Genomic DNA, 25,476 nt, shown 5'->3' on the forward strand with positions numbered 1-25,476 from the left:
ATTATAGTTACATAACTTCATGTCGGATGTCACATCTACCAGTTCAGGGGAGGCTGCCAAATCATTAAATATTTATGTACTTAGAGCACTTACTGTGTCTTTCCTTACAAGTTCAACTAACAGAAGCAGGCTGTCCATTGTAAAATACTCAAGATTATACCATTAACGCAATAATATGTTTGCTAGTCATGCTACAACAGAAGGTTTTATTTAGGTCATTTAGAGGATTCTGGCAACTGAACTTTTGCCAGCTCATGGACATAATCTTCAAAGTATAGGCTGCATGTAACTCAAATACAAGTAAAACTTTAATAGCAATAACTTACAGATACAAACTAATGATGAACTACAATTTCACAAAAAATTGTAAACATTTTGCACAACTGTCAGTCCTGTCTTTTAGCAAAGTGCTCTTTTGATGATAAATAAATTAAACAAACACATAGCTAGAATGGACTATTTCCAGACAATACAAAAAAAAAGGTGTTCTCTTTAATAAGTCTTGTAAACATATTTATGGAGAAAGCCATAAAAGTGTCTTGCAGGCCAACTATACTTACATACCTGGGCAACAAAATAGTCTTCAAAATGCTTTGGATGTCATTTAAAGTTTAAACTGAATACAAGTACAGTGGGTGTCTCAGGGGTACCTCTTTAGTCTCATGTCCCTGAAATAAATGAGTTAACTGTGACTTATCGGCAGTTGTGTCATTGAATGGGGTAGCAAGGGCTGGAGTCCAAGAGCAGAAGGTGAATGAGCTACAAAAATAGAAAGATTTGCTGGTCAGCCTAACTAGAAGTATAAAAAAATATTACTTGTGAGTACAAACCCAACTGCAGTGATATACCAGCAAGCAGCACCCATTTCACCAGCTGGTACTAGCGCTCATTTCTAGAATGACAGTGCCCCCCATGTCTTTATACCCTGGGCAGTGCCTGTTACCCAATGAACTCTTTTATACATACAACTTTGCAGTTTGTGAGGAAGGTATCTTATTACAAAAATGCCTAATCCCACTGAATACAGTTCAAAACTATGCATAAAATGGGCCCATTGCAGCAAAACGACAACAAAATTGTGTGGTATCTTAAAGAGCCCAAATTTCATTACGTCACAAGCTATTGTGAACTACAATACTTTTCCAGATGCATCTGCAGCTCCCTAAAGCTTATGGCACACTAAAGATTTCATAGCATTTGGCTTGCTTTATTATAATATGAAGCCCTTTACAATAAAGCCTTATTTGAAAGATGAAAGCTATTTAAACTCTGTCTAATTAGGCCTTCTTCCTTTCGATTTAAGGGAAAGTTTCTAGCTTGACATAAACCTTTTGTATATGGAGGATGACAGAATTTTGGTGAACTTTAAGTGCTAAATAACGAGTATTTTTTTCCCCATAACGTTTTGAATACAGCATTCCCGTACAGAAGTCCATAAGAACATGCATTTAAAAAAAAAAGTTGTGAACATTTTTTAAATGTAAAAAGGTGAGCATGAAAATGTAATTTGGGGAGGAGAGATCTGTGAGGAGAGATCATCTGCTACAATAAAGAGCCCTAGATATTGTCAGTTTCAGAGGTATGGTTAAAAGAAAAGAAGTCGTAACACGCAAAAGGCCTAAGCTTATGCAAGGCTATCACTTATTTCCCAAAACTAGGGACCTGAACTTGCAAAAAAAAAAAAAAGGTATGGTGTACCTCTGCACACACGGAAGCAAGACCAACAGCTTTGACATCCCGACTTATGGGCTATATGCTATCATGAGCACAGAATATATGGAGAGTTTTTGCTTGCTTTCCAAGCAAAATATTTTTTATCAACCTCTCTGCAGCAGAGTACTAGGGACAACAACCTGAAAAGCTAGAATGTATTTGTCATCTAACAAATTTCTATCCTGCCTTTTAGAAAGAGTCTCACAAGGTGACAAACAATATAAACAATATACAAAATATTCCAATCAAACACCGAAAAACAGTACAAGAATTTCCCAAGAATACCAGACACAAGAATGAGTATGTCTTTTTTTGACTGCCTGTGGGTTGCATGGTGCCCAACCCCTGAGCAAAAGGGTGCATTTCACATTTTCTTCTCTCAAGTCTATGAAGTAATTATAGCAAGCCACTGTACCTACCATCCATGTAACTATGCAGAGCAGTTAGCATTGTCCCGTCCTGGGGTACATAGGCCGAGTATGTCATTTCTTCTAACATTGGTGGAGAGAGCCTGGAAGGCTGGACTGTTGTAACAGGAGTAGTCGAAGAGTGATTGGGGCTAACGTGTTTCTTGTGGCGTGCTCTGCAGTTTTGAAACCACACCTAGGCACAAAATGGAAAGACACAAAAAAATGCCCATCGTATTCATTATCTGGCATTTAACTACATCAAAGAAACAAAGTATTTAAAACCATTGAGGGCCTCTTCCATATAAATGCCAGGGCAACTTTTTTCCTGTGTGTGCTCTTTACTGAAGCCAGGTAGACCCAAATTAAAAATAAGATACATCGAACTTTAGTGCAACCAACAAGTTGGGGGAGCTTCTAACATGGGCTTCTGGTGTCAGTGTTCACCACAGGTCACTAATCACTCACATTGCTGCTGGCACATGCAAGACAACCCTAAATTATGTTCCTTCAGCAATGTGAAAGTATGTGATGGAAGGCATTAGATGTGCATTTTCTTCCTAAAAAAACAAAACAAAAAAAATCAATGTTTCAGGACTGCTGTAGAAAACATCACACAAGGTCTACTCTAGCTAAGGAATACTGATCAATAGAAAAACTGTTCTTTGGAGCTTTATGCTGCTGAGAAGCTCTGCTCACAGTACTTGTGAAGTAACTGCAGTACAGTTACCTGTATCACACGCCTGCTCAAGCCTGTTCTTTCTGCCAGTTTTTGGAGTGTTTGTGCATCTGGGTTGTTGTCCTGAGCAAACTGTGCTTGCATTACCTGGAAAATGCAAGAAGTATTTTTTTATTTTTAAATTGTATTTTTATTTTTTATTTTTTACGTACTAGCCAGACTGCATAAGTAACAAGATGCAGCCATATAGCTCCAACCTCCAACAGCAATTTTGAGGAGTGCATTGTCCACATAAAATACTTCTAACCACATCAAGACAGCCTAAGCTAACCCAATGACCAGATTTGCTCCAGCACTAGAATACAACATTACATGAAAGAAAAAACCAAAGCAAGATTCTGGCTTATTTGTTACTGAGAGCTGATTTCATGCAATGACATTATCATGAGGCAATCAGATCATATCCATTTTATGTGACACTTGTACAGTATTACAAAAAAGCACTTTCATGTGGCAAGAACTAGTTGTTGCCCTATCAGGGCCTCCTTTACAAAATGTCTGCAAATATGAACAATGTTAGTATGAAACAGAATGTGGAAGAAATTAGAAATTAAATGGCTATACTAATTTTTGCAAAGGCAAGATGTATTAAGGCACATTCATAGCACATATTCACCACAGGACACAGGACAACGTAACCTTCTGGTGAAGTTACCATGCCCAAAAGTGTACTGTGTGAATCCTACTGTGAAATGATTTTTGAAAATTAGGTTTTACTCTTCCCTACTTCTTCCAGGAGCTTATTCAAGTTGAAGGTGGATTTTTGATTAGCGTACATTATTGTTAATTTGATCTTTAGTTCTGCACTGATAGTTCAGGAAAGCACAGACAAACTACAGTATGTCATAAGCCTTTTCAGATGATCATTATAAAAGAGATAAAGGGCTATTACTATACATTTTTTGAATGAAAACCTCATGGCCATTTTGGTGTGGAAGGATTGAAGTTTCATTGAGTCACAATACTTCTACACCTAGCTGTAAACTACTGGAGTTACTGATGGTTGGGTAGACAAGTCAACTGAACAGTCAGTTGTTGATATCAGTACCCCCAAAGTTGTGACCTATGTAAACTCAAATGGTCAATACTGTAACTGGACTTCCGCTTCTTCTCCTTCCCTGTGTCCCAAAATCTGCTCCAGAGAGTTGGGGGACACTCCAAATATTTGAGGTGGTGCAGAGAGCTACAAGGCGAGTGAAAAAAGGGAAGTCCTGTTACAAGAACAGAAATCTGTTGTACAATGGGATGGACACCACTGGATGCAACACCATGGGCTGAACCCAGAGCTACATGAGTGAATTTTCATGCACGAAATATTCCTACTCTTATAAAGGGCAAGGAAATGAGATTCTTGTCAATTCCATTAACCACTGCAGCCCTTTGATAAAATTGCCAAATAACTCCAAATTAAGAAGTATTACATGAGTTTAAGGCAATTAAATGTTTGCTACCTAAACATTATTTGGTATTTTTAGATATGAAAAAGAGGTGCTGTTTACAATTTTAAAAGTAGAAGAACTAGACTATGGGTAGGCAAACTAAGGCCCGGGGGCCAGATCTGGCCCAATCGCCTTCTAAATCCGGCTTGCGGACGGTCTGGGAATCAGTGTGTTTTTACATGAGTAGAATGTGTGCTTTTATTTAAAATGCATCTCTGGGTTATTTGTGGGGCATAGGAATTCATTCTTTTTTTCCAAAATATAGTCCGGCCCCCCCACAAGCTCTGAAGGACAGTGGACCAGCCCCCTGCTGAAGAAGTCTGCTGACCACTGAACTAGACTCAGTGCATAAATAGTCCTATGACTCGGATCAAAACACATGTTTAGGCACACACAAGTGCTTTCCTGAATCTGCTGAAGCTAACCTATGTCATTTCGCCTGAGCAAAACTTCAAATACTGCATCTGAAGCTCCTGTGGTATTATTTAACAGATGCTGGTAGAGGTGAGGAAAAGCTGTCTCGAGGGCTAAAAGGTCTGCTGTACATATGGAGCTTCCTGTGTATCCATTGCACTACCTGTTGCAATATTAAGGCTGCAATCTTATGCTTGTTTACAGGGCAGTAAGCCTCACATAACTCAGTAGGCTTATATCTATGTGGACATGTCTAAGATTATATGGAAGGCAATTTAAACATACTGAACAGATGGGCCATTGCTTCTCACTAAAAACTTAAACAGCCACTTTTATATACAAATAATAATGTGGATGTTATCATCCAAAACCAGGTTATTTCCCACATATGTAAGTAATACCAAATGGAGTACACAAGAAATAAATATTTTGAATAGGAACTGAAAACTTTTATGTCAGCAAAGTTTAATTTCCTCCTTTTTCTGCTGTTCAATTTTTGCTTTCTAGTTGCTTTTTATCAATAGAAATATACCTTATCCTGTTTTATTAGACTGCTTTTAATTTTAAGAGATTGTAAACCAATGTGGAAGTTGGCATTTTGCCTTGAAAGGGGCAACTTAAGACTTAATGCGCATAGGATTTATTTATGCTTATTTGGCAGCAATGGTACTAAGCTACTAGACAAGAATGAATTATAAAGCAGGAGGTGGAAATAGGCAGGTGCTAGAGTGGTTGTGATAAGGAACTGCAAGTTTATCTACCACAGAATAAAAGTAGTTAATGGAACTCAGGGGTAGCATAGGAGAATGTGCCACAGGTTCCTTTTCTATTGGCATTGTTGCAATGCATTTTTTTCCCCTGGAGCACAAAGACATCAGTTTTGCAAAGTTCATACTGACCCCACCATTGCTAAGCTTCAGCCTCTGCGTATCTGAACATGACAATGGCGCCTGTGCTGAAGAGCCATGGTTTTAATTGCCACTTGGGTTTGGCAGCTATGGTGAAATGCAAGACACTGAAAGTATCTGTTTCCTGTAAAGTTATATTCTGAACATTTTCTAGTACTTCACTTCATGTTACACAGAACTGAAACTATTTAGTCTCCTATTATAATTATGTGTAGTGATGGAAATGTCTGGTTTAATGAATTTCATCAAGTAGTCAAAACAGATCAGCCTTTACATTTCCACTTTACAGAATTACCAGCTGCCTTCTGGGAAACAGAAATGCTGAAGGGTAACTATTTCACATGGAACAACAGCTAACACTTGCAAGACTATTCCAGAAACATGCTGAGCCTTTGACACCAGGAGAAATATCTGCAGTGGAGAGAATTTCTTCATAACCAGCTATATTTAATGTAATTATTAAGTGATGCAGAGCATAGAATCATTGTGCTCCCCCTCCCATTCCACCCCCAACAACCCACAGCTGTCTTTCATTAGAGCATTGTACCATGCCAGGGCTCTACCTGAAGCTGATCTGCTGTGAAACTGGTCCGAGCCCTTTTTGCTGGTTTTGGATGATTAATATCTTGTTCTGTAAGCAACGCACCTTCTACACTGATACCATTACCTGAAATTAAAAAGAAGACAAAGTCAAAGTTTTGACAGTACCAATACCAGTCATTAGTTACAGACATTATGCTAGAATAGACTTCTTGTATTAAGGATATAATTGAATATGGAATTATCAATTTTTCATTATTTTGCAACTCTAAGTAATTATCCTGAGTTTGTGCCAGATTTGGTATTCCATTGTTTAGGCATGTTTCAGATCAGGGTCCTGGCTGCAAGCACAAGCCTTCATTTTTATTTGGGTGTGTGTGTGTGTGTGTAAGAAGAGAATCCATGAACCACCAAACAGGAATATGGCATGGCCTTGATTAAAAACCAGTTTTATTCTGAATCGAGTAGAGAGAAAGAATGCTAAATGCTATGGACATAAAAAAAGCTCCTTATATTTCTTGTCAAGGGCTAAATTCAGTTCATTTAAACTACAATCCAAATCCCAAGTGGGGAGCAGTAGAGCTTAAAAGGAGAAGCAGAGTCACCAGCAAAGCCTTGCCATTCACACTGGCCAGTGTGGAATGGGAAGAGGGAGCAGGAAAGTTGTTGTGGCAGAGCTGGTGCACCAATTGGGCCCAGTGATGGTAGTGGAGTTGGCTCAGGGTCCAGCAGATCCAGGGTGAACCCAGCCCTTCCCCTACTCCATAACACTCCATTATGCAGCTCTTCACAGTCTGCCACCAACAGAGATCTTGCTGCTGGCCCCTTCCTCCAACTAGCACATTGAGTAGGAGGGATGGTTCCGAGGAGAGTAAGGGAAAACTCTATAGACAATCCAACTCCCACTCCCAAACCTGTCACACAGGGGGTTTGAATTACAGTGTACTCTATTTTCACAATGAGAAATGTTTACTACACCACTTCTTCACAAGTGGTGCTTCTTCACAACATTGCTTGAGAAGGACAAACATGGACTTGGGATACCATGCTTTGAAAAACCTGCAAATTTCAGAAAAATTTGCAATTTCAGAAGCAGGTTTAAATGAAGTGCAAACATAGCACCACTAGCATCAACCTACAGGCAATTATGGCAATCTGAAGTGGCCTGTGCAGCATGGATAATTTTACTTTGCCAATGCCACAGATTAAAAACATTGGAGGAAAGCGGAGGAGAGGTAAAACACTCATTAGAACAAGAGTGAAAACTACAGATGACCAACTTCTCATGCAATTCATGCATGCTACATTTATACATTAGTTACAGAGCAAATGATCAAGTTAATCTGGTTTCCAGAATCTACCGTGTGTGTGTGTGTGTTTTCCCTCCACGTGAAACAAACAAACAAAAAAAGGAATACAGCCTAGGGACCTAACATCAAGAAGGAGAGTTACCATTTTCAACTTCTCGTTTCAGATTATCCAACATGCAGTCATAATGTACCCTACAGAGGACTTTCTCTTCAACCAAAGCAAACTCCTCCCCTGTGGAAAGCTGCCTTTTGCAAGAGAAGCAGGCAAAGCATGCCAAGTGATACACATTTCCCTTAGCTCTTCGGACCCAGTCAGTAGAATGGATATGCCTGCCGCAGCGAGAACAACGAGTTCCATACCGTCTGTAACAAAAGAAGGGAAGAGAAAATAGCAGCCATCAATCATACAACTGCCACTTAAGTTAGATTATGAAGCTACATTATGGGTATTCAGGCCCACACAGGGGGGGGGGCATATGGGCCACTTGGCCCGGACTCAGATTCCAAAGGGGGCCTCGGTCAGCATATTCACAATCAGTAAAATGAAATATTTTCCATTTTGTCTTTATATGCAGATATGTTTCAAGCCTTGAAATAAAATTATTAGTCAGCATTACTTTTGTGAAAATTAAAATTAATAATAATAAATTTTTATTTATACCCTGCCCTCCCCAGTGAGAGCCGGGCTCAGGGCGGCAGACATCAATAAAATTACAATAAAACATAAAAGAAAAACAATTGATTAAAATAAAATTTAGATTTAAAAATTGTTTTAAAATGCACCCTCATTTTAAAATGGTCCAAATCAAAACCCAAAGGCCAGGCAGAATAGCTCCTTCTTGCAGGCCCTGAGGAAAGATGTTAAATTATATACTTCCTTATTTATAAGACTTCAGTGATTCCCCAGGGTAAAAAAAGAGGGGTGGCCACATTATCTACCTGGCCCGGGCCTCTGCCTGGCTCTGCAAGGGCCTGCGGGTATTATGAAGTTCATAATAAATGCTACTAGTCTCATTGAAAGCTGGGATTCAACTGCTTCAGGGGAAAAAAAGGAGGATTGCCTGGCTTTGCAATTAGTGTTTGAACTTTTGAGATGATGTTCCCTTATGCCTTCTTGTGGGAATCATAAGAGATCTCATAAGGACGAGTCATGCCGCTTTGAGGCAAGTCAGCCCAGGAGCCCTGTTTAGATGGATAGATAGAAAGATAGATAGAAAGATAGATGATAGATAGATAGATAGATAGATAGATAGACAGATACTTTGTTGTCATTGTACATCGTACAATGAAATTGAATGCCATCCCATAAAAAACACATGGCATTATGCGAGATTCTATCTTGATACAGCAGGGGTATCTTTTTTAAAAAATTGAGTTTAATACCTGCTATCCAAGACAGGAAGGTGTTGAGCCAGGCAGAACCCTACACCGTTTCATTCTATAGCTTTCTTTTTAAAAGGTATAGGATATTCCTCCTTACTCCATACATGTGAAAGAGCAGCTATTCTCTGCATATTTTGCTCCACTCTGTCCAGGAGATGATAATTTATTACCATTAAAATAAATAGGAGGGCAACTAATGTTTACTGCACAAAACTTTGTACTGTACAATAAAAAGCCCAATAAAAAAACAGCACAAAACAGAAATGAAACTACAAAAATAAGTGCATCGTAACTCAGCAGGAACAGTCCATACAGCTAGGCAACACCAGGGAAAGTTCTTTTAGCTTAGACAAGTAACCAAAAGAATGTGATACTCTTGTGATGTGGATAGATACCTCTGGGCTAAGAGTTCTAAGAGTCAGTGGAACCATCAAGACCTACTTTGCTCCATCAAACTCAACTATGAAATAAACAGAAGAAAGCCATAGTAGTGTTTCCCCTCTTTAGCTCAGGCAATGGAGAGAAATATGCAGAGAATAGCTGCTCTTTCAGGTACAAAGAACCTAGGGCCAGGGGTCAGCAATGTGCAGCCCACGGGCTAGAAGCGGCCCACAGAGGCCGTTTAACTAGCCAGCCAACGAGCTGCCCCAGAACTGAGCTGCCCACTTGGTAAGTCCCGGCGTGCTGTGCCAGGAATCTGCGGCGCCAAAATTTGTGTCTGCGCATACGCAGGTGCCATAAATCGCAGGTGTGCGCACGCTCATGCACGTGTGGAATCCAGCATAATCCGGCCCATGGAGGGATTGCCATGGGACCGATCTGGCTCAGGCAAGGTAAACCTTGCCGACCCCTGGCTTAGGCATTTAGGGCACTAAAGAGGTAAAAAGCAGGGGGGGTGTTGATGTATGCAGTACAGGCTGCATTCACATGGCAGTTTATTCCATTTTAATGACTATTAAGTTCCATATTATATTTGAATTTTCACACATAAAAGCCACTTGTGGAACTATAGTGGAAAATAGTGCAAGTTTTGTGCTCATTTCTGGGTTATTGGCTTTCGGGGAAGGGGGGAAACTGTAAAAAAACAAAACATGGAAATGAGGATGCTATACTCCACTATAGTTCCAGTTGTGTGAAAGCTAAATAAATAATATATTATTTATACCCCGGCCATCTGGCTGTGTTTCCCCAGCCACTCTGGGCGGCTCCCAACAGATAAAAAACAGAATAAAACATCAAACATTAAAAACTTCCCTAAAGAGGGCTGCTTTCAGATAAAAGTTAGATAGTTGTTTATTTCCTTGACATCTGATGGGAGGGCGTTTCACAGGGTGAGCACCACCACCGAGAAGGCCCTCAAATATAATTTGGAAATTAACAGTTAGGCATATGTTGTGAAAGCAGAGAGCAGAATTCCGCACCAAATGAATCCCCCCAAGTAGAGTGCATTGCAGTAATCCAAATGAATTGTTACTAAAGCACTATAATGGCAAGCGTCTGACAAGAGCCATTTTACTACAATATTTTTCTGCTGTTTAGACACTATTCCCCTCCATCGTTGGCACTGAAACAGAAGGACAAATGAGCTGAGAATGGGAAGATGTTGATAATTAATTCTACTACTCTCACCAGTGTACAAAACAATGTCAAAAAATCAATGCAAGTGAGCACTTGGTGCGTTTCTGAAGAGTATTTCACAGTTTCACATCTGTAGACTTTATGGACCTGATTATCAGTTTTAAAAACTGTTTCCAAGGTCTTTCTCCTGACTTTTCAACAGACATATTAGGTGTTATTCAGGATGAAAGGCCAGGTACTTTTATTACAGCCAGAAACCCCAAGCACTTTAGGTAAAAAAAGGGTGAGTTTCTACTTACACCTTCAATGGCAGTAGCTTACTCTAGCTGCAAAATATTTCCATGTTTTATCTTGGTATGTGCAGATGCACAGAAGAAACAGGAGTAGTTTACTCCCCAAAGTGTTGGCATGCAACCAGAAATACTTTCCTTCTGGAGGAAACAATTGCAGTTTGCGAGAGTAGTTGGAAACAGGAAGACGGCAGTAGGGCTTAATCGAAAACTTTTTTTGAAGTTATAATATTGAGATTGATTCCATCAGATTGCAAGTAATTCCAGATAACTACACTCTTCTAGCCATGCTCTATCCCAGACCACTCAATGATACTGTTCGTTGGTGCGTCGTCGTCGTCGTCCCCCCTCTCTATATGTATATATTTCTAACAGATCTTCTGCAGCAGTTCTTTCAGTCAGGATATATGTAAGTTGACATTAAGCACTTTGTTAGCTCAATGGGAGAATTAGGCTACAATCCTTTAATTTCCTGTGAGTGAGTTCCATTTAAAATACATAGGATATGCATAGGATTCTGCTGTTAGATGGACTGGAAAATACTCAGCTTTGAGTATGGCCCAGCCTGTGGTCCACTTGTCGTATACATGCTTTGAGTTATGCAATCCTCAAATTAAGAAGCGGAACTGTTCCTAAAAAGATTTATTTGGTTTCCCAATTTCTGGCATGAATGCTGCAGGCTTTGTTTGTTTTGTGAAGGGCCATATTTTTCAGGTCTTTTTAAATAACTAAAAATAAATATTTTTCAATAAAAAAAATTAAGAAGAGGACAACAAGATGGAGAGGGAATGGTTCAAGAGCAACTACCCAGAAAGTAGCCCAATAATAGCTACCAAATGACTCTAAAGCAGGGATGGGGAACCTGTGTCCATTTCGGGTATTGTTGGGCTCAACTTCCAACAGTTCTTGCCAGCTCAGCCAATAGTGTGTTTCAGTTATGAGCACTGCTGTGCAAATAAACCCTTTGTACTAGGATGTGTGCATGCACATAAAGAAAGCACAAAAATTCATGGGTCTACTGTCATAATCTTAGTATTTTGTAATTACAAGATACCACCTGCCCTATAGGAGGAAAGAAGAGCGATGGAGGGAGGCAAACAACATCTGATCTGCTCCAGTTGACTGACCCCCTCCAATAGGGAGTTTTACATTTCATATTTTAATATTACAAACCACCTAGAATGCTTTGACATGCAATACATACGTAAATCAATAAAAGCATAGTATACCTGAAATAGTCTAGTTTGCAGAAAATGTCTTTGTCTTTGATATAGCAGCTGGTGTGCCTTCCCAAAGAAGTCCTACATACACTGCAAGAGAGACACCGCACATGCCAGCACAAGTCATTTACCTATGAAAGGAGAAAGAAATTTTACATTTGGTAGCAGTGATTTAAGCAAACTATATAAACAGGTTTTGAAAAAATAAAGTTCACAGTAATACTTAGGACTCTCAAGTGCAAGACTCGACAGATCTAAAAAGCAATCACAAATGGAATTTATACTACTACTACTAGTAGTAGTAGTAATACGTTTACACCCAAGAGAGGCACAATTCATCGAGAAGTTCTCCACTAAAGCCCTACTGACACAAATGAGTCGTGCCAAAGGTCTGTTGAATGCAAGGAAGAAAAGCTACTTGTGGAAATCCAGAAACAGCTTCTCTCCCCAGGGGGACAGTGTGTCTATAGTGACCAAATAGAACAGCACAAAAGCATCTTAAGGGAGAACTGTTTTGTTCCTGTATTCCCCAATTTTATTCGAGGGGGTGGTTCTGTTGATTTTCCAGTCCTGCTCACACAATTCACCTGAATAATTAAGTTACCAGCAATGGGTTATTTATTTTCATTCAAATAAGCAATAAGTAGCCGTAAGTCAGCAGGGGCATAAAAGACCTGAGGCAGAGGTCAAACATACAAATTCTGATTTAGATGTAAAGATGTGATTTTAAGACAACTTTCAGAAGGGAACACACAAACTCTAGATCCTGCTCTCATGGTTTAATTTGCCTCTAGGTGAATTAAGACTGCAAGTGGCTGGAGTCTTACAGGTAATTTACCTTTGCTTACATGACAAACGGATATACTGCAAAGTAATGAAACAAGCTTCAAAAAGGTAGAGAAGGGGCAAGTATTTTGCCCCTTTCTGGAGGGTGAAGCTCCCATGGGCCTCTTCCAACACCCCCCCCCCTTTGCTGGTCCGGCTATAACTAGGGTGACAGGATAAAATATAAAGGTGTAGCCTTTCCTTGAGCAATTTTCAGCGACATATCACATGAAAATGAGCTAGCACAAACATGCCCCAAGTCAAAAGCTAGTCAACACTTTGGACACAAGTTTATATTCAAGTTATTCAAGTTATTCTAGCCTTTAGAATAAGTGTTTGTGTAAGCTTTAACAGAACATTATGGGAAGAGGGCAACATAGCACGGATGACTATGGAGCTGTTTAATCCAGAAAGGCAGTATTAGCCAACACCATATCACCTTGAACTGCACTTTAAGGGGTGAAGTTGCCCTGCAGAGCTTATGATTTAAAGCATGAGAAAGTGAAACACTTATTCAGCTGCTTGTTTATATGAAACTTACCATGGATCATTCACAACCGTAGTGGAGGTTAGCTTGCTTGGCTACATTAAGTTATGGAGCTGATGAATGATCCATGCTCCCAAACCAAACAACCACTGTGCAATTGTTGTAGTTTATCACATAGCAAACTATATCCTAGCTGCATTTATTACCTGTGCTAACAAAGGTAATACACAACCAGACTGAATTGTGCGAACAGACATGCTTTAATCCTCTGCTAGATCAGTGGCTCCCAAACTTTTGGGGGACCACTGCTCCACTGGTTTTTTCAACTCATCCCCAGCGCCCTCTATATCCTATCTTATAAAAAGCATTATTCAAAACAGTGGTTTGCACAACCCACCAAAGATAACACAGTAAAACTCAAAACAGTAGTAATTTTATATTTATTCCAAAAATAAATATAAAAAATGAATTCATAAACTCTAATCTTGTAACTTAAAAAAAAGAATATAATGTATAGCAAACAATATTGCATGAATTTTTTTGCATTATTAATAAAAACAAAAGAGTGAAGGAAATCTATAGCCTAAAATATTTATATGCAGCTACTTGCCAAACAAACTTGCACCTACCAGAGATATACAGTAATTGATTTATAAGGGAATCAGTTACCTATTACCAATGATTGGGTACCTTGTGACAATTCAGAATCGTAAATAAAAACCAATGTGACCAAAGGAAATGGCTTTGAAAGTGGTAAGAGCAGCAAAACATGAAATACCAAGAATGTGTTTTTTGCTCTAGTGCTCTAGAAGCAATCAAAGGCTGGAGTGGTATACCTCCAGCACCCCCACACCTTTGCCTCTAAGTCCACCCCCCCCCCCGGGGAGATACCATCCACTTGGTGAACCACTGTACTAAGTTTTAATAGCAAGAATATAGTTTTTCAGGATATTTGTAGCTCAATTGGTTGCCACTTAGCGATTTGGTAACCCAAGATACAAAACACTAATTAATAGATACCGTATATTAGTTGTCCACTAAGCCATTTCAAAAATGTCAACAGCATTACTAAAAAAAACACCCTATGAAACAAGAATTTAACGTTTGATAAAGTACGAGGGATGATTAAATCAGTGAAGTCAGATGCTGTCTAGTATCGCCCATGAGAAGGAAAACTAATAGCCCGTGATGGTAATTCATCATTGGATTTAAAAAATGATGTTTAATGTTCTCTGTTCTTTAAGGTGCAGTGTTGTCACTGAAAGAGTTTGGAGTTTTGAATCCAATTTTGAACTACCTTTAATCACATAACAGTCACGTAACTGACTTGCCATGACCTTCTGAAATGAGCACGGTGTACACAGAAAATACATAAACAACATTACCTAAGCCTTGAAACAGCATAAACAATCCTACCAAATGTGATTGAACCCTGCTTGCAGAGTTTACCATTGCCGATTGTCAGTGGTATTTGCTGTAACTGTATAAACATACTCCCCATGCTAGAAGAATTTACCAGTAAGCTACAATGCAACACTCCTGTATTTGTTTCTTCAATAATGGGAAGAGGGAAAGAGGATTTGTCACATTGTTTCCCCCAAGTTGGAGCCAAAGTCACATAAGCGAAAAAGTTTAACTACCTAATTCACAAACAAGCATGATTCTCTCTCTCTCTCTCTCTCTCTCTCTCTCTCTCTCTCTCTCTCTGACTTCACCACCAGTGCGAGGAGCAGCAGTACGGAGGGCTATGGAACATGTTCATCACAACTGAAGTCAAAGAAGCACAGAGCTTCAAGGGTCCCTGAAATCATCTGCTCCGACTTCCCAATGCAGGACCCATGCCTCCAATGAAGGAGAGTCCATCAACTCCCAAGGAACAATGCTACAGTGCTGAACAGCTCTTGATGTCTGGAGATTCCTTCTGTTCCTAATGCTGAACAATTACAATTTCCCTCTGTCTTGCACAGCAGTCTCTCACATCTCCCATTAAAAGTCTCTCTTCTAGGCTAAACACAACCAGCTCTTTCAACCATTCCTCATAGGATTCAGTATCTAGACCCACTTTGATATCTGGATTGCTCTCCTCCGAGCACCCTCCAGCTTGGACTTCTTGATGTGTGACACCCACAACTGGACACAGAACTCCAGATGCAGCCTAATCACCACAAGTTTGAGCTGCGGCATAAACTATTAAAAGCCCTATGTAGTATTACCAGTTTATCCTTGCAGTCTGTATTATGTTACTTTTTAATCAGCAGTTGGAAACCTTTTTGGGGACCTCAAGCTGTTTTATTCTAAGGGCTCACACTTCATTCAAGTGTTTGGCTAGGATCTGGAAGACTAGGATTTAAATTCCCACTTGGTCATGAAGCTCATTAGGTGGCCCTGTGCCAATCACAAACTCTCAGCCTAACCTACCTCACAGGATTGTTGTGAGAGAAAAAAGGAAGGAAGGGGGGATTCATTTACATGAACTTGAGCTCCTTGGAGGAAAGGTGGGATCCAAATGTAATAGTAGTAGTAGTAGTAGTAGTAGTAGTGTAGTAGTAGTGTGTTATATCAGGCATAGCCAAACTCCACCCTCTAGTTGTTTTGGGACTACAACTCCAATAAATAATAATAATAAATAAATAAATAAATAATAAATTCCTTATACCCCACCCATCTGGCTGGGTTTCCCCAGCCACTCTGGGCAGCTTCCAACAGAAGAATAAAATAATCATCCCTAGCTAGAAGGAGCAGTAGTCAGGGATTATGGGAGCTGTAGTCCCAAAACATCTGGAGGGCCGAGTTTGTCTATGCCTGTGCTATACCAAACTTCAGACGACAAATATCCACTCCCATATTCTGTATGCAGATATACTGCAATGCTCACACACAATAATTCCCCAAATGTACCATGTTGGCAAGATAAACCCAAAAATTATTTTTAAAATCTTGTTTCATGCCTGCTTCCTAAATTCACCCTACATTAGCTACCAGGCAATCACAGAACGTTTGGCAAACAAAAAAGGAAGGAAGAAAAAGATACAGACTAATCTCCTTCCAAATACAGAAACCAGCAGTTGCACTTCCATAAGCCCATCCATATAATATTCCAATTATAATCAAATATTAAATGAGAATATCAAATGTAATTTCAGGTTGGCTTTTAATTTCTGGCACCTCACCTCATGTAAAAAAAAAAAGCACCACAAGAAAATACATACCCAATTGAGATTCATTTTCTGAGCTGGTGGTTATGAGCACTGGGGATTTCAGAAATTTTGTTTCTTCATCCAAATTTTTAAAACTGGTAATTTACTTTTATGTCTCCAGCAAGCTTAAAGCAATGGAACACATTTATACTGTTCCTTCCTAATACTGCAAGTGCAATCTATTTGGAACACATAACCTCCTTAGAATATCTGGCCAAGGCAGATGAATAATTTAAATTTTATAACAAAATAAAAAATCCTTCCAGTAGCACCTTAGAGACCAACTAATCTTGTCATTGGTATGAGCTTTCGTGTGCATGCACACTTCTTCAGATACACTGAAACAGAAGTCTTCAGGCCCTTATATATAGTGAGAGGGTGGGGAGGGGTATTACTCAGAAGGGTGGTGGGAATGGGTGATTGGCTGATAGGTGTGGTAAACCTGTTGATGACTTAATGACTGCAATTGGTCTTACAGGAAAAAGCAAGGGGTGAGATGGCTAAAAATAGCTTTATCATGTATAATGAGAAGAATCCAATGTCTCTATTCAGACTAGGTCTCTCCATGGTTTTAAGTTTGGATAAGTTGCAATCCAGCAACTTCTCTTCCAGTCTATTTCTGAAATTCTTTTGTAATATGACAGCTACTTTGAGATCTTGTCTAGAATGTCCAGGGAGACTGAAGTGTTCTCTTACTGGTTTTTCTGTCTTGTGATTCCTGATGTCAGATTTATGACCATTTATCCTTTGGCGTAGGGTTTGGCCTGTTTTATATTCAGCCAGAAGACCTTTTACAAAGGCACAGTTTCATGAACCAAACAGCAGGATAAAATATATGCATTCTACAACAAGTGACTCTGCATTATGCTTCCAGATTTGTTTATATTTAACTTTCCACTTCAGATTTTAAAAGTATGGATGCTATTGAATGCTGCAATTCTGCACACATTTACCTGAGAGAAAGTCCTATCGTAGCCAATGAAGTAAGCTTCTAGGTAGATATTTATCGTGTTGTAAAGTGGTATTTAAGACACTTCAGTGAGCAGGAAAAAATTAAACTATTTCCTAGTTTCAGCATGGCCCAGATTTGAAGCCTTTTAGAGGTATCTACTGACAAACTCAAGACAGTCTGATGATTGTGAAATCCAAATTATTTGGCTTTTTACAACAAAACCAGACTTCAGTTTTGATTAGTGCCTACTAACCCATGATCTAGTGCACATATGACATATAAACCAAAGAGGGAACTTCACTTGAGTAAGGCAGCTTGTAAAACCAGCAACATAATTCTGAATTTGAATTTGTCAAAACAGTGGCCCTGTTTTGTAGCAAATATGTGCACTAAACAAATGATCCTAAATAGAACATAAAAGGTTAAGATTAGCACAGTAGTTAAGGAAACCAATTTTGACTGCAAAGAAATAGTTTGCAAATTCAGTGAGCAAATCTCCCTAAACCTGTAGTGATTTTAGGTTTCAGATTTCTCAAATACCCAAGTTCTAGGAGGAGGGTGGGAAACCTCTGCAAAGGCCCACAGCATTTCCTAGTAGTACTTTTTTTCAGGCGATTTCCTGCAAAAGTGCTTTTAAAAAACCAGACTCCTACAAAAGGTACTATTGACCGAAGAAGCTTGTTTTTTAAAGTACCTTTTCATTGATCACCTGCTGGAAAGCACAATCTCTTGTAGTCCAGAGTGTCTATCAGGAGGTGATACTTTCAGGAGAGCAAAAAATCTGGGATCCTGGCGGACAGATTGGCCTTCCTTGAAGCCCCACTGTGAGTTCGAAGCCCATTCATTTCCCGCTCCAAGGCCCAAGCTTGCAAGGTTCCGCCAACTCACCTTGAGAAGGTACTTGTCGATTATCTCTAGGCCGCAGCTGCTGCAGACGCACTTGCTGGGCGCGCATCCGCCCGGGCCCGAAGTCAGCGAGCGCGGAGAAGACGAAGAAGGCGAGAGCGGGGTGGACGACGAGCATGAATCCTCGTCTCCAGCAACCTCGGGGCTCACCTGCCACACGGACATGAGCGGATTAATGCACAAAGGCCTGCGAGCCAGTGAGCCCCAGCCTCGGGGGATCCCTCCCCACGGGCCTTTTTTCCTAAGGGCCTCTCCGAGGTAACTATCCTCTCCACGCCGCCCAATCATTAGATCCAGCTGCCATGGCGAGCGCTCCCTCAAACCAGCCGCCTCAGCCGAGGTTTCCCGCCAATACTATTTATAAAATGACTATGATAATAGTGAGGAGCTCCCCTCAGTTCCTACTGCGGTTGAATATTCTCTCCCAGGCGCCCTTCTTCGTGTTTGTGCCCCTTCGCCCTCTCAAATCTCCCTTAGGAGAGAACCAAACACGACCTGAAGGCCACCCAGTGAGTGCCCTGACTGACTCGGGGCAGGTGAGAGGCTGCGAAGCCACGCGCCCGCCTGGCCGCCCGCTAATGCCACGTTCCCGCCTTTCTCGCGCTGCCCACACACAAAGAGCCCCCTGTCGCCTCAGACACGCTGTCTCTCCTTCAACTCCCTTCAGGGACTATGAGGAAAGTCCGTTTCTCGAGCAGCGCTCGTCGCTCCATCCCACCCGCGTCTCGCTGACTTACCAGCCCCGTCTCTCCCGCGCTTTTCCGCCTTCTCCCATTCGCGGTCGCCGCCGCCGCCGCGGCCGTCGCTGCTGCTACTCGCCCACACTCCTCAGCCATGAGCCTCGGGAACTGCGAAGAGAGACCAGACGGCTGAGCTCGCCGAAGGCCGCCGAGAAACGGAGGCTCGTCATAGGAGAAGGGAAGAGGGGCGGCCGACCATCCTCCCCTCCCCTCCAGCCAAAACTAAACGGCGGCAATTATGGGGCGAAGTCGGCCCCGAGGCATAAGCGCTTCAATGGGGCCCTTGAGCGCTAATTGCTGCTCCTCCTGCAGCAGCCCAAGAACTCGCCCGCCCGGCGCTCGTGCCGGGCACGATTTAAATGAAAATGCCTCAGCTTCCGCGGCGCTCCAAATACCCGCCGCAATTAGAGCTCGCCTTGCCACTTCCAGCTTGGGGCCTCCGAGGTGTAAATTGCCACTTAAGCACTCGAGCCGAAGTCAACAGGCCGAGGGGCTGTTGCTTAGACTCGAGGATTTATTTATTTCGTTAAGCTGAGGGCACAAAAAAAGGGAAGAGGAAGAAGGGAACGTCACGAGAAGAGAAAGGAGGAGAATAGAAACCAGCCAGCTGAATTTAATTCGGGGGGTCATTAAACACAATCGCCCCCTTGGCCAATTTGGAGGGAGGGCGCGCGCGCCCGGTGTGCGCTTGATGACGCCGTTTGGAGCGACCGAGGCGAGGGGCAAAAGCGCTCGCCTCCATTAGGCGCGCAGAACAAAGCCGGCGGAGGGCGACCCTCGGCCAGTCAAGCCCGCGCCCAAAGCCCCCTTTAGCTAAGCAGCTGACTCCATCCAAAGTCGCAGTGCAATCCTCAACCCGATTACTGTTTCCTGTGGAGTTTGGCTCCCTGGCAAGGGATGCCACCTCGATGCGGATTAATTACCCCGCAATACCAGCGGTTAAGATGTCAGTGAGCGCGAGTGTGGGCGAGCTTCGGGAACAGATGCATGTGCACTCCACCTGAATCGCCAAGATGAAATGTGCGAGAGATCTCTACGTCGCCTTTCATCTGGAGCGGAGGTAGCGGGCACTGCGCCCTAACCTCCATCATCCCTGACCATTGGGCGCCATAGCCGGGGCCGGGACGAAACGGGGCCCGACCCGATCTAGAGCGCCCCGATCCGGGGTATAAATGGGTCTGCCCAGAGTAGCCTCGTGGAAGGAGGCAGAGCTAGTTTCCGGGACACATTCCTGACCCCGCGTAATAATTTTAACCAGGTTGCAGCTAGTCCACCGGCTTCTTGCTTTGCCGAAATCTTTGCGACGGAAGAGGCTGCGCGCCATGCACCGTCCCAGGCCTACACAGAAGCCGACCCTGCATGTTTCCACGGGACTTGCTCCCCACCAGCGTCTATAGATGCAGCGGACGATTTGACATTTCCCATGCGCAGGTAAGCAGTAAAGCACAATGGAAAGAGACAGGAAGGTTACAGCAAAAAAGGAGCGACACTATCCCCCAGAACCCTTAAAAAGCCAACCCCAACCCAACAGGCTCTGCTCGAGCCTTTGTAAACAATTTGATGTGGTTTAAATGTCTTTTCGTTTTGGCTCAAGCAAGGCTTCTATTTCCATCTGCCATGGGTGCGTTAGCTGAGATTCCTGCATTGCGAGGGGGTTAGGCTAGATGACCCCCGGGTCAGGGGCCCCTTCCAGCTCTACGGTTTTATGATTCCAGTGAATAAATAGATTGCATTCATTTTTAGAATTCCTTGAACAGCGACTGAGAAATGCGGCGGCCCTTGAGGGTACGGCTCATGGTCTGGTTTAAGGCTGCTTGCGATCACTTACCCCGGAGTAGCCCCATCGAAGGCAACTGAGCTAGTTTGGAGGATTCTGACCGCGCCGATCGCCACAGGTGTAGGGGGGGACCCAAAACCGCTGAGATTTACTGCCTTTTAAAAGAGGGGTAAACAGGAGGCAGATACGGGTCTGCTGGCAGGTCTTTGGTGGTTTGCAAAGGACTCCTGGCTACCAATTGCCCAGCAGCAGCAACGAAAAGACTTCCCCACCCCCTCTAAATTATGCTGCCAACACGGAGGGATGTATGGATGCGTTGGTGGGTGGACCGGCCGGGAACTCCCATCAGTTCTGATAAACTCAGTGCAGATTCTTTAATTCTAAACGGTTTGGCTTTGGCACCAAAAGCAAAAGTAGGTCATGCAAGCCTGGCGTCTGTCACCCGCTTGCTTTAGGGACAGTTCGAAGCGAAATCGGGGCACGGTAAAAAAAAAATCTCAAAACCGAGCGATGCCTTAAGGGACTACTCCGTTGTATGAAGTCGAAGCGGCGTCCTTTGTAAGAAGTGGAAGCGGTGTCAGTCCTCCGTGCACCAAATATTCGATTTCTCCCTTTCCCTTGCAGACGTTTCCTACTAAACTTGTTTTCGTGTGCTCGCGCGCGCTTTTCTTTCTTTTTTTTCTTTTCAGCTGGAATTTCAGGTATTTGTTTATATTTTAGATCTTTTAAAATCCGTAGCTTTCCGCACACAGAGACACCAAGTAAGGGGTGTCAAGCGCTTACAGACGTTAGGTGGAACCGTGCCAATTTGCCTTCAGGAGTGGAAGGGGAAGTCGCTTCCACCACACGAAAAAGCGCATTTCAAAGGAAGAGGGGGGTGGGGGTGGGGATACTTTAGAAAATTACGAAATGTTAAATTAAAATTACATTTAGGGGGGGATTCCTGGACGGGTTTTAAGCTGCGATGAGCAAACCGCTTAACGCGAAATATACGCCCCCGCTGCAATGAAATGAAACTAGGAGCAAAGGGCATAGCAGTTTGTATCTGTGGGGGCAAATTCGGATCCACTCCACTTTCACACAGACTGCGAGGGAGGCAATCCGCTTAAGGAAAAGGGTCTCTCGTCTTCGTAGGGGGAAGAGGAGGCAGCGGGCTCACCTTTTCCGTCGCGAGGCGAAGCGCAGGCACGTCTTTGTCGTCCAGTTTACACACAAACATCTGGTTGCTCTTCCAATACATGGCACTGGGCTGGGAGCGCTCCTCACATACCAACTCCAGAAAGGACGGAGCCCCCACTCCCTCCCTTTCCGCGCAGGAGAAAAAGCAAAGGAAAAAAGCGACTTGGGCGACGAGTTTCGAAAAGTATCAAGCAGAAGATAGCCAACGCCCGGCACTCCTCGTCGGCCTCCAGTCCTTGCTCCGAATGGCCTCCCCCTCGTCTTCTCCGCTTCTCTCTTCCCGAGCTCCCTACCCGACTCCACTGATGTCAGACCCTGGAGGGGGGGGAGAGTTTTGTTTTCAAGTGGGTGGAACCTCTTCCCGCAAAAGGCTCTTGGCTGGCTGCTGGAGCCTCACCTCCTCGTGTAAAACCCGCCTTCTGTACATGTTCAGATCTTTATCGCTACAAGCAAGCGCGCTCCAGGGAGCGGGTTTTTAATATATATATAAAAGGAGAAAGGGGGGGGAGGAGAGAAGCACAAGCGTATGCTAACTTTGGATTAGCCACTTCACCCCTCTTGCTCAGTCTCACCTACCCTGCTTTCTCCCCTCCTCCTTGCCAAACCTTGCGCTTTCTATGCTCGGGGAACCCAAGCCAAGGTGGAGGGCGCAACAGGCAATCGCGTGGCTTCGACCATCCTTATCCCAGCAGCAGAGATTGCACAAGCCTGGAGCAGAGAGAGAGGAACTGGGTTGGCCTCAGACGGTTCTTTAGCGCTGTGATAAACGCCTCTGCCATTAAGGGAAAGGGGTGAAACATCTGAGCAACCCCAAACTCCGGTTGGGGAAGAGGGGAAAGAATCAGATCGCGGGGAAAGCTAACTAACTTATTAACTCTTGCGCTGGCGGGGTGGGAGGTCGGCGGTCGCGGAGTGGGAGACTGCCCCGGACACCCCCTGCTTGCTAAATTCGGTTTATCTCCCTTGGCTAGAGGCGCGACAAGGGACGCGACGTCCCAAAGAACCGCTGCACCTTAAGCCAAGGGAGCCCGTTTCTGTCAAAGCAGGGGGCGACAATCCTGTGGCTTCACGTTGACTGTTTCTCGGAAAGCGTCGAAGGCAAGTCCCCCCCCCTCCATGTGTCGTTCATCTTTTTTAAAACAACAACAACAACAACACCTCTCTTCTCTTTTCTCCCTAGCCGCAAGGGGAACGGCCAGCGATTCGGGGATCGAAAGCTCCGTAAAACCAGATTTCTCCGTCGCTGAGGTGAGTTACCACGTTTATATTCCGGAGACCGGGATTCGCATTTTTCCAACGTAGTGTCTGAACGTCTGGGTATTCTTTCAGCAAGTTTTACTTCAGATTTGTCAGTCCTATTCGCGAGGTCAGAGGGAAATGAAACGTGCACCCAAATATGCATGATCTGATGAAGTGGATTTAAGTCCACAAAGGCTTGGAGAGCATAATAAATATGCCAGGTCTTTCATCTTGAGCAGGGAGAAGTCCTTATAACTTAAGTCAAATTTACTTCTAGTTACACGTGGAGAGAATTCTATCACATCTCATCCTTATTTCAAAAGTACGTCTCGGTGGATACAGTGGGGCCGATTTTGTAGTTACAGCCTCTGGTTTAGATCCTGAACATCTTACTTGACTGTCTTGACAGCTGGTCGGGCTGCTTGTCCCAAGCAAATGCTTTTGTAGGATCGGCGAGCTACACCTTGATCCTGTGCACGTTTGTTCACCATTCAAGTCTAAAAGAGCTCCCTCCCTCCCGTGGCCGCAACTTTAGCCAGAGCATCATTCCTTTCCAGACCACAAACAACCGCAGATTCTGCACAATCCTAAATCGCCTCTTCCCCATCTGAAAATCTCTCCTCGCTGTGACCTCATGGATGGAGCTGGTGGTTGTTTGTAGGTTTATTTTTTGCGGCGTGCCGCGTGTCTCTCTTCTAACCGGTCCCTTAAAATAGATACCCGAGAAGGCCGCATAGGTGCAGACAGTGCTGCTCGCGAATTAACTGCCACGGAGCTTTTATTCCCCAGCAAGCGTGCCTAGGATCGCAACCCCATAGCCGCGAAATAGAGACCAAATGCAGAGAGACCCAACTTTGGACGAGCCCCCCTCCCCCGCTTGGATGCCTCTCAGAAGTTAATGAGACGTTAAATTTGGAGACAAGCCTCCCTAGGAAGGTGCGTGTGCTTTTCTGGAATCCCGACGCAACAGCCCCTGGCGCTAGCTAGAGCGTCTGATCTAAGCAAGCCACGCGCCGGCGGGAAAATCCGCGGAGCGCAGCGAACCGTGGCTCTCAACATTCCAGGCGACAATAGCCTAGACGCGTTTGGAGGGATGATCTCAGGACCGGGCAAACCGGTGCGCTGGCCTAGGCGCAACTGACTGAGCCTGCTGCGGGAAGAGAGCAGCGGACGTGGGCAACCCCCCTCCGGATCGAAGTTAAGTTTCTAGGGCTGCCGGCCAGACTAGCTGCCCCCTCTTCATACCTCCCTTTCCCCAGGGTTTCTTTCCATCATATATATGGAATGGCCCCCACCCGGCCACGTTCACCTTCAGTCAGGTTTGAAAAACAGAATCTTCATCCAAAATTTAAAAATGGCTCAGCTTGCTGTTGCAATTAGCTCGGCACATCCTGTATAAAACATCTGCCCCAAATGTGGACTGTCATTTGCCAGCCTCGCTTTGTAAAGTCCCAAAAACCCAGATTCTACGATCTTTCCCGGCATATTGGGAAAGTGCAGGACGAGGATGGCGGAGTTAAAAATGCCCCAGTAACCTGGACAGGGAAGAGGTTATTGCAGGCGATTCAGTGTCTCAGTGGATCGTCACCATCTTTTATGCGACGTCCTTGCTTTCCATTTAGGAAAATAAAAGAAAATATGCTGGAAGATAGCTTGTCCTTTATTACAAAATGCGCAGTAAGCATTCAGTCGGACTTTTATCTGCTGTATTTCTTTTCACTCCCAAGACTCGCTGCCGGTTCATCATCTTCCATCTTTCCCACATTTCTTCCATTAAATCAGTCTCTTTGTGGGTCTGCTCTTGTTTTTGTGGCTATTATTAGCCTCCTGCCACGGCTCGAACGCGAAGCGATGGGAGGACGGTCCGCCAGAGCTCTGGTTCACCCGTTCCATGGCTCCTTCCCAGCAGTATTGGCCATGCAGCCCTCTCCACCCACCGCGGAAGTCGTACCGGCGCTTCCGGAGGAGGGCCGGGGGGTGGTGGTGGTTGGCATTTAACATCACAAAAAGCATGCTAATAGGTCTTCTCTTTTGTGTCTGAATGTGACATGATGTGTCTATATGAGACGGTTACCTTTAAACAAGGAGATGAAAAATCCTCACACACAAAACTGAACAATGTTGGTGATGTTGCCGTTGCCCTCCTCCAGTGTAAGCTACAAACTTTTTGTGTGTGTCTTGGGATCGGCTTGAGAACTCCATACTTGAAATAACCCAATAACCTTCCTGTTAC

General features: G+C 43.4%; 1 protein-coding gene across 1 annotated transcript; it reads right to left on the reverse strand.

The window, feature by feature from the left end:
• Positions 1-371: 371 nt before the first annotated feature.
• Positions 372-22,167, reverse strand: LHX8 (LIM homeobox 8). The gene is made up of 9 exons (XM_035122678.2): positions 21,985-22,167; positions 19,046-19,156; positions 18,291-18,458; positions 11,951-12,072; positions 7,613-7,833; positions 6,184-6,287; positions 2,851-2,946; positions 2,133-2,316; positions 372-759 (listed from the first exon to the last, which is right to left on the reverse strand). Exons 1-9 carry the CDS (start codon positions 22,063-22,065, stop codon positions 683-685), a joined length of 1,164 nt encoding a protein of 387 aa, XP_034978569.1. The 5' UTR covers positions 22,066-22,167; the 3' UTR covers positions 372-682.
• Positions 22,168-25,476: the final 3,309 nt, after the last annotated feature.

The sequence above is a fragment of the Zootoca vivipara genome, chromosome 7 (genome assembly GCF_963506605.1).
Source record: "Zootoca vivipara chromosome 7, rZooViv1.1, whole genome shotgun sequence".
Taxonomy (NCBI): domain Eukaryota; kingdom Metazoa; phylum Chordata; class Lepidosauria; order Squamata; family Lacertidae; genus Zootoca; species Zootoca vivipara.

Excerpts from the sequence above, each read along its gene's own strand:
- LHX8 (XM_035122678.2), bottom strand. The coding sequence starts at position 22,065 with ATGTATTGGAAGAGCAACCAGATGTTTGTGTGTAAACTGGACGACAAA. Across the intron at positions 6,288-7,612 it reads GAAACGAGAAGTTGAAAATG|GTAATGGTATCAGTGTAGAA; the intron begins GTAACTCTCCTT and ends TTTTAATTTCAG. Across the intron at positions 2,947-6,183 it reads TCACAGCAGATCAGCTTCAG|GTAATGCAAGCACAGTTTGC; the intron begins GTAGAGCCCTGG and ends TGCATTTTCCAG.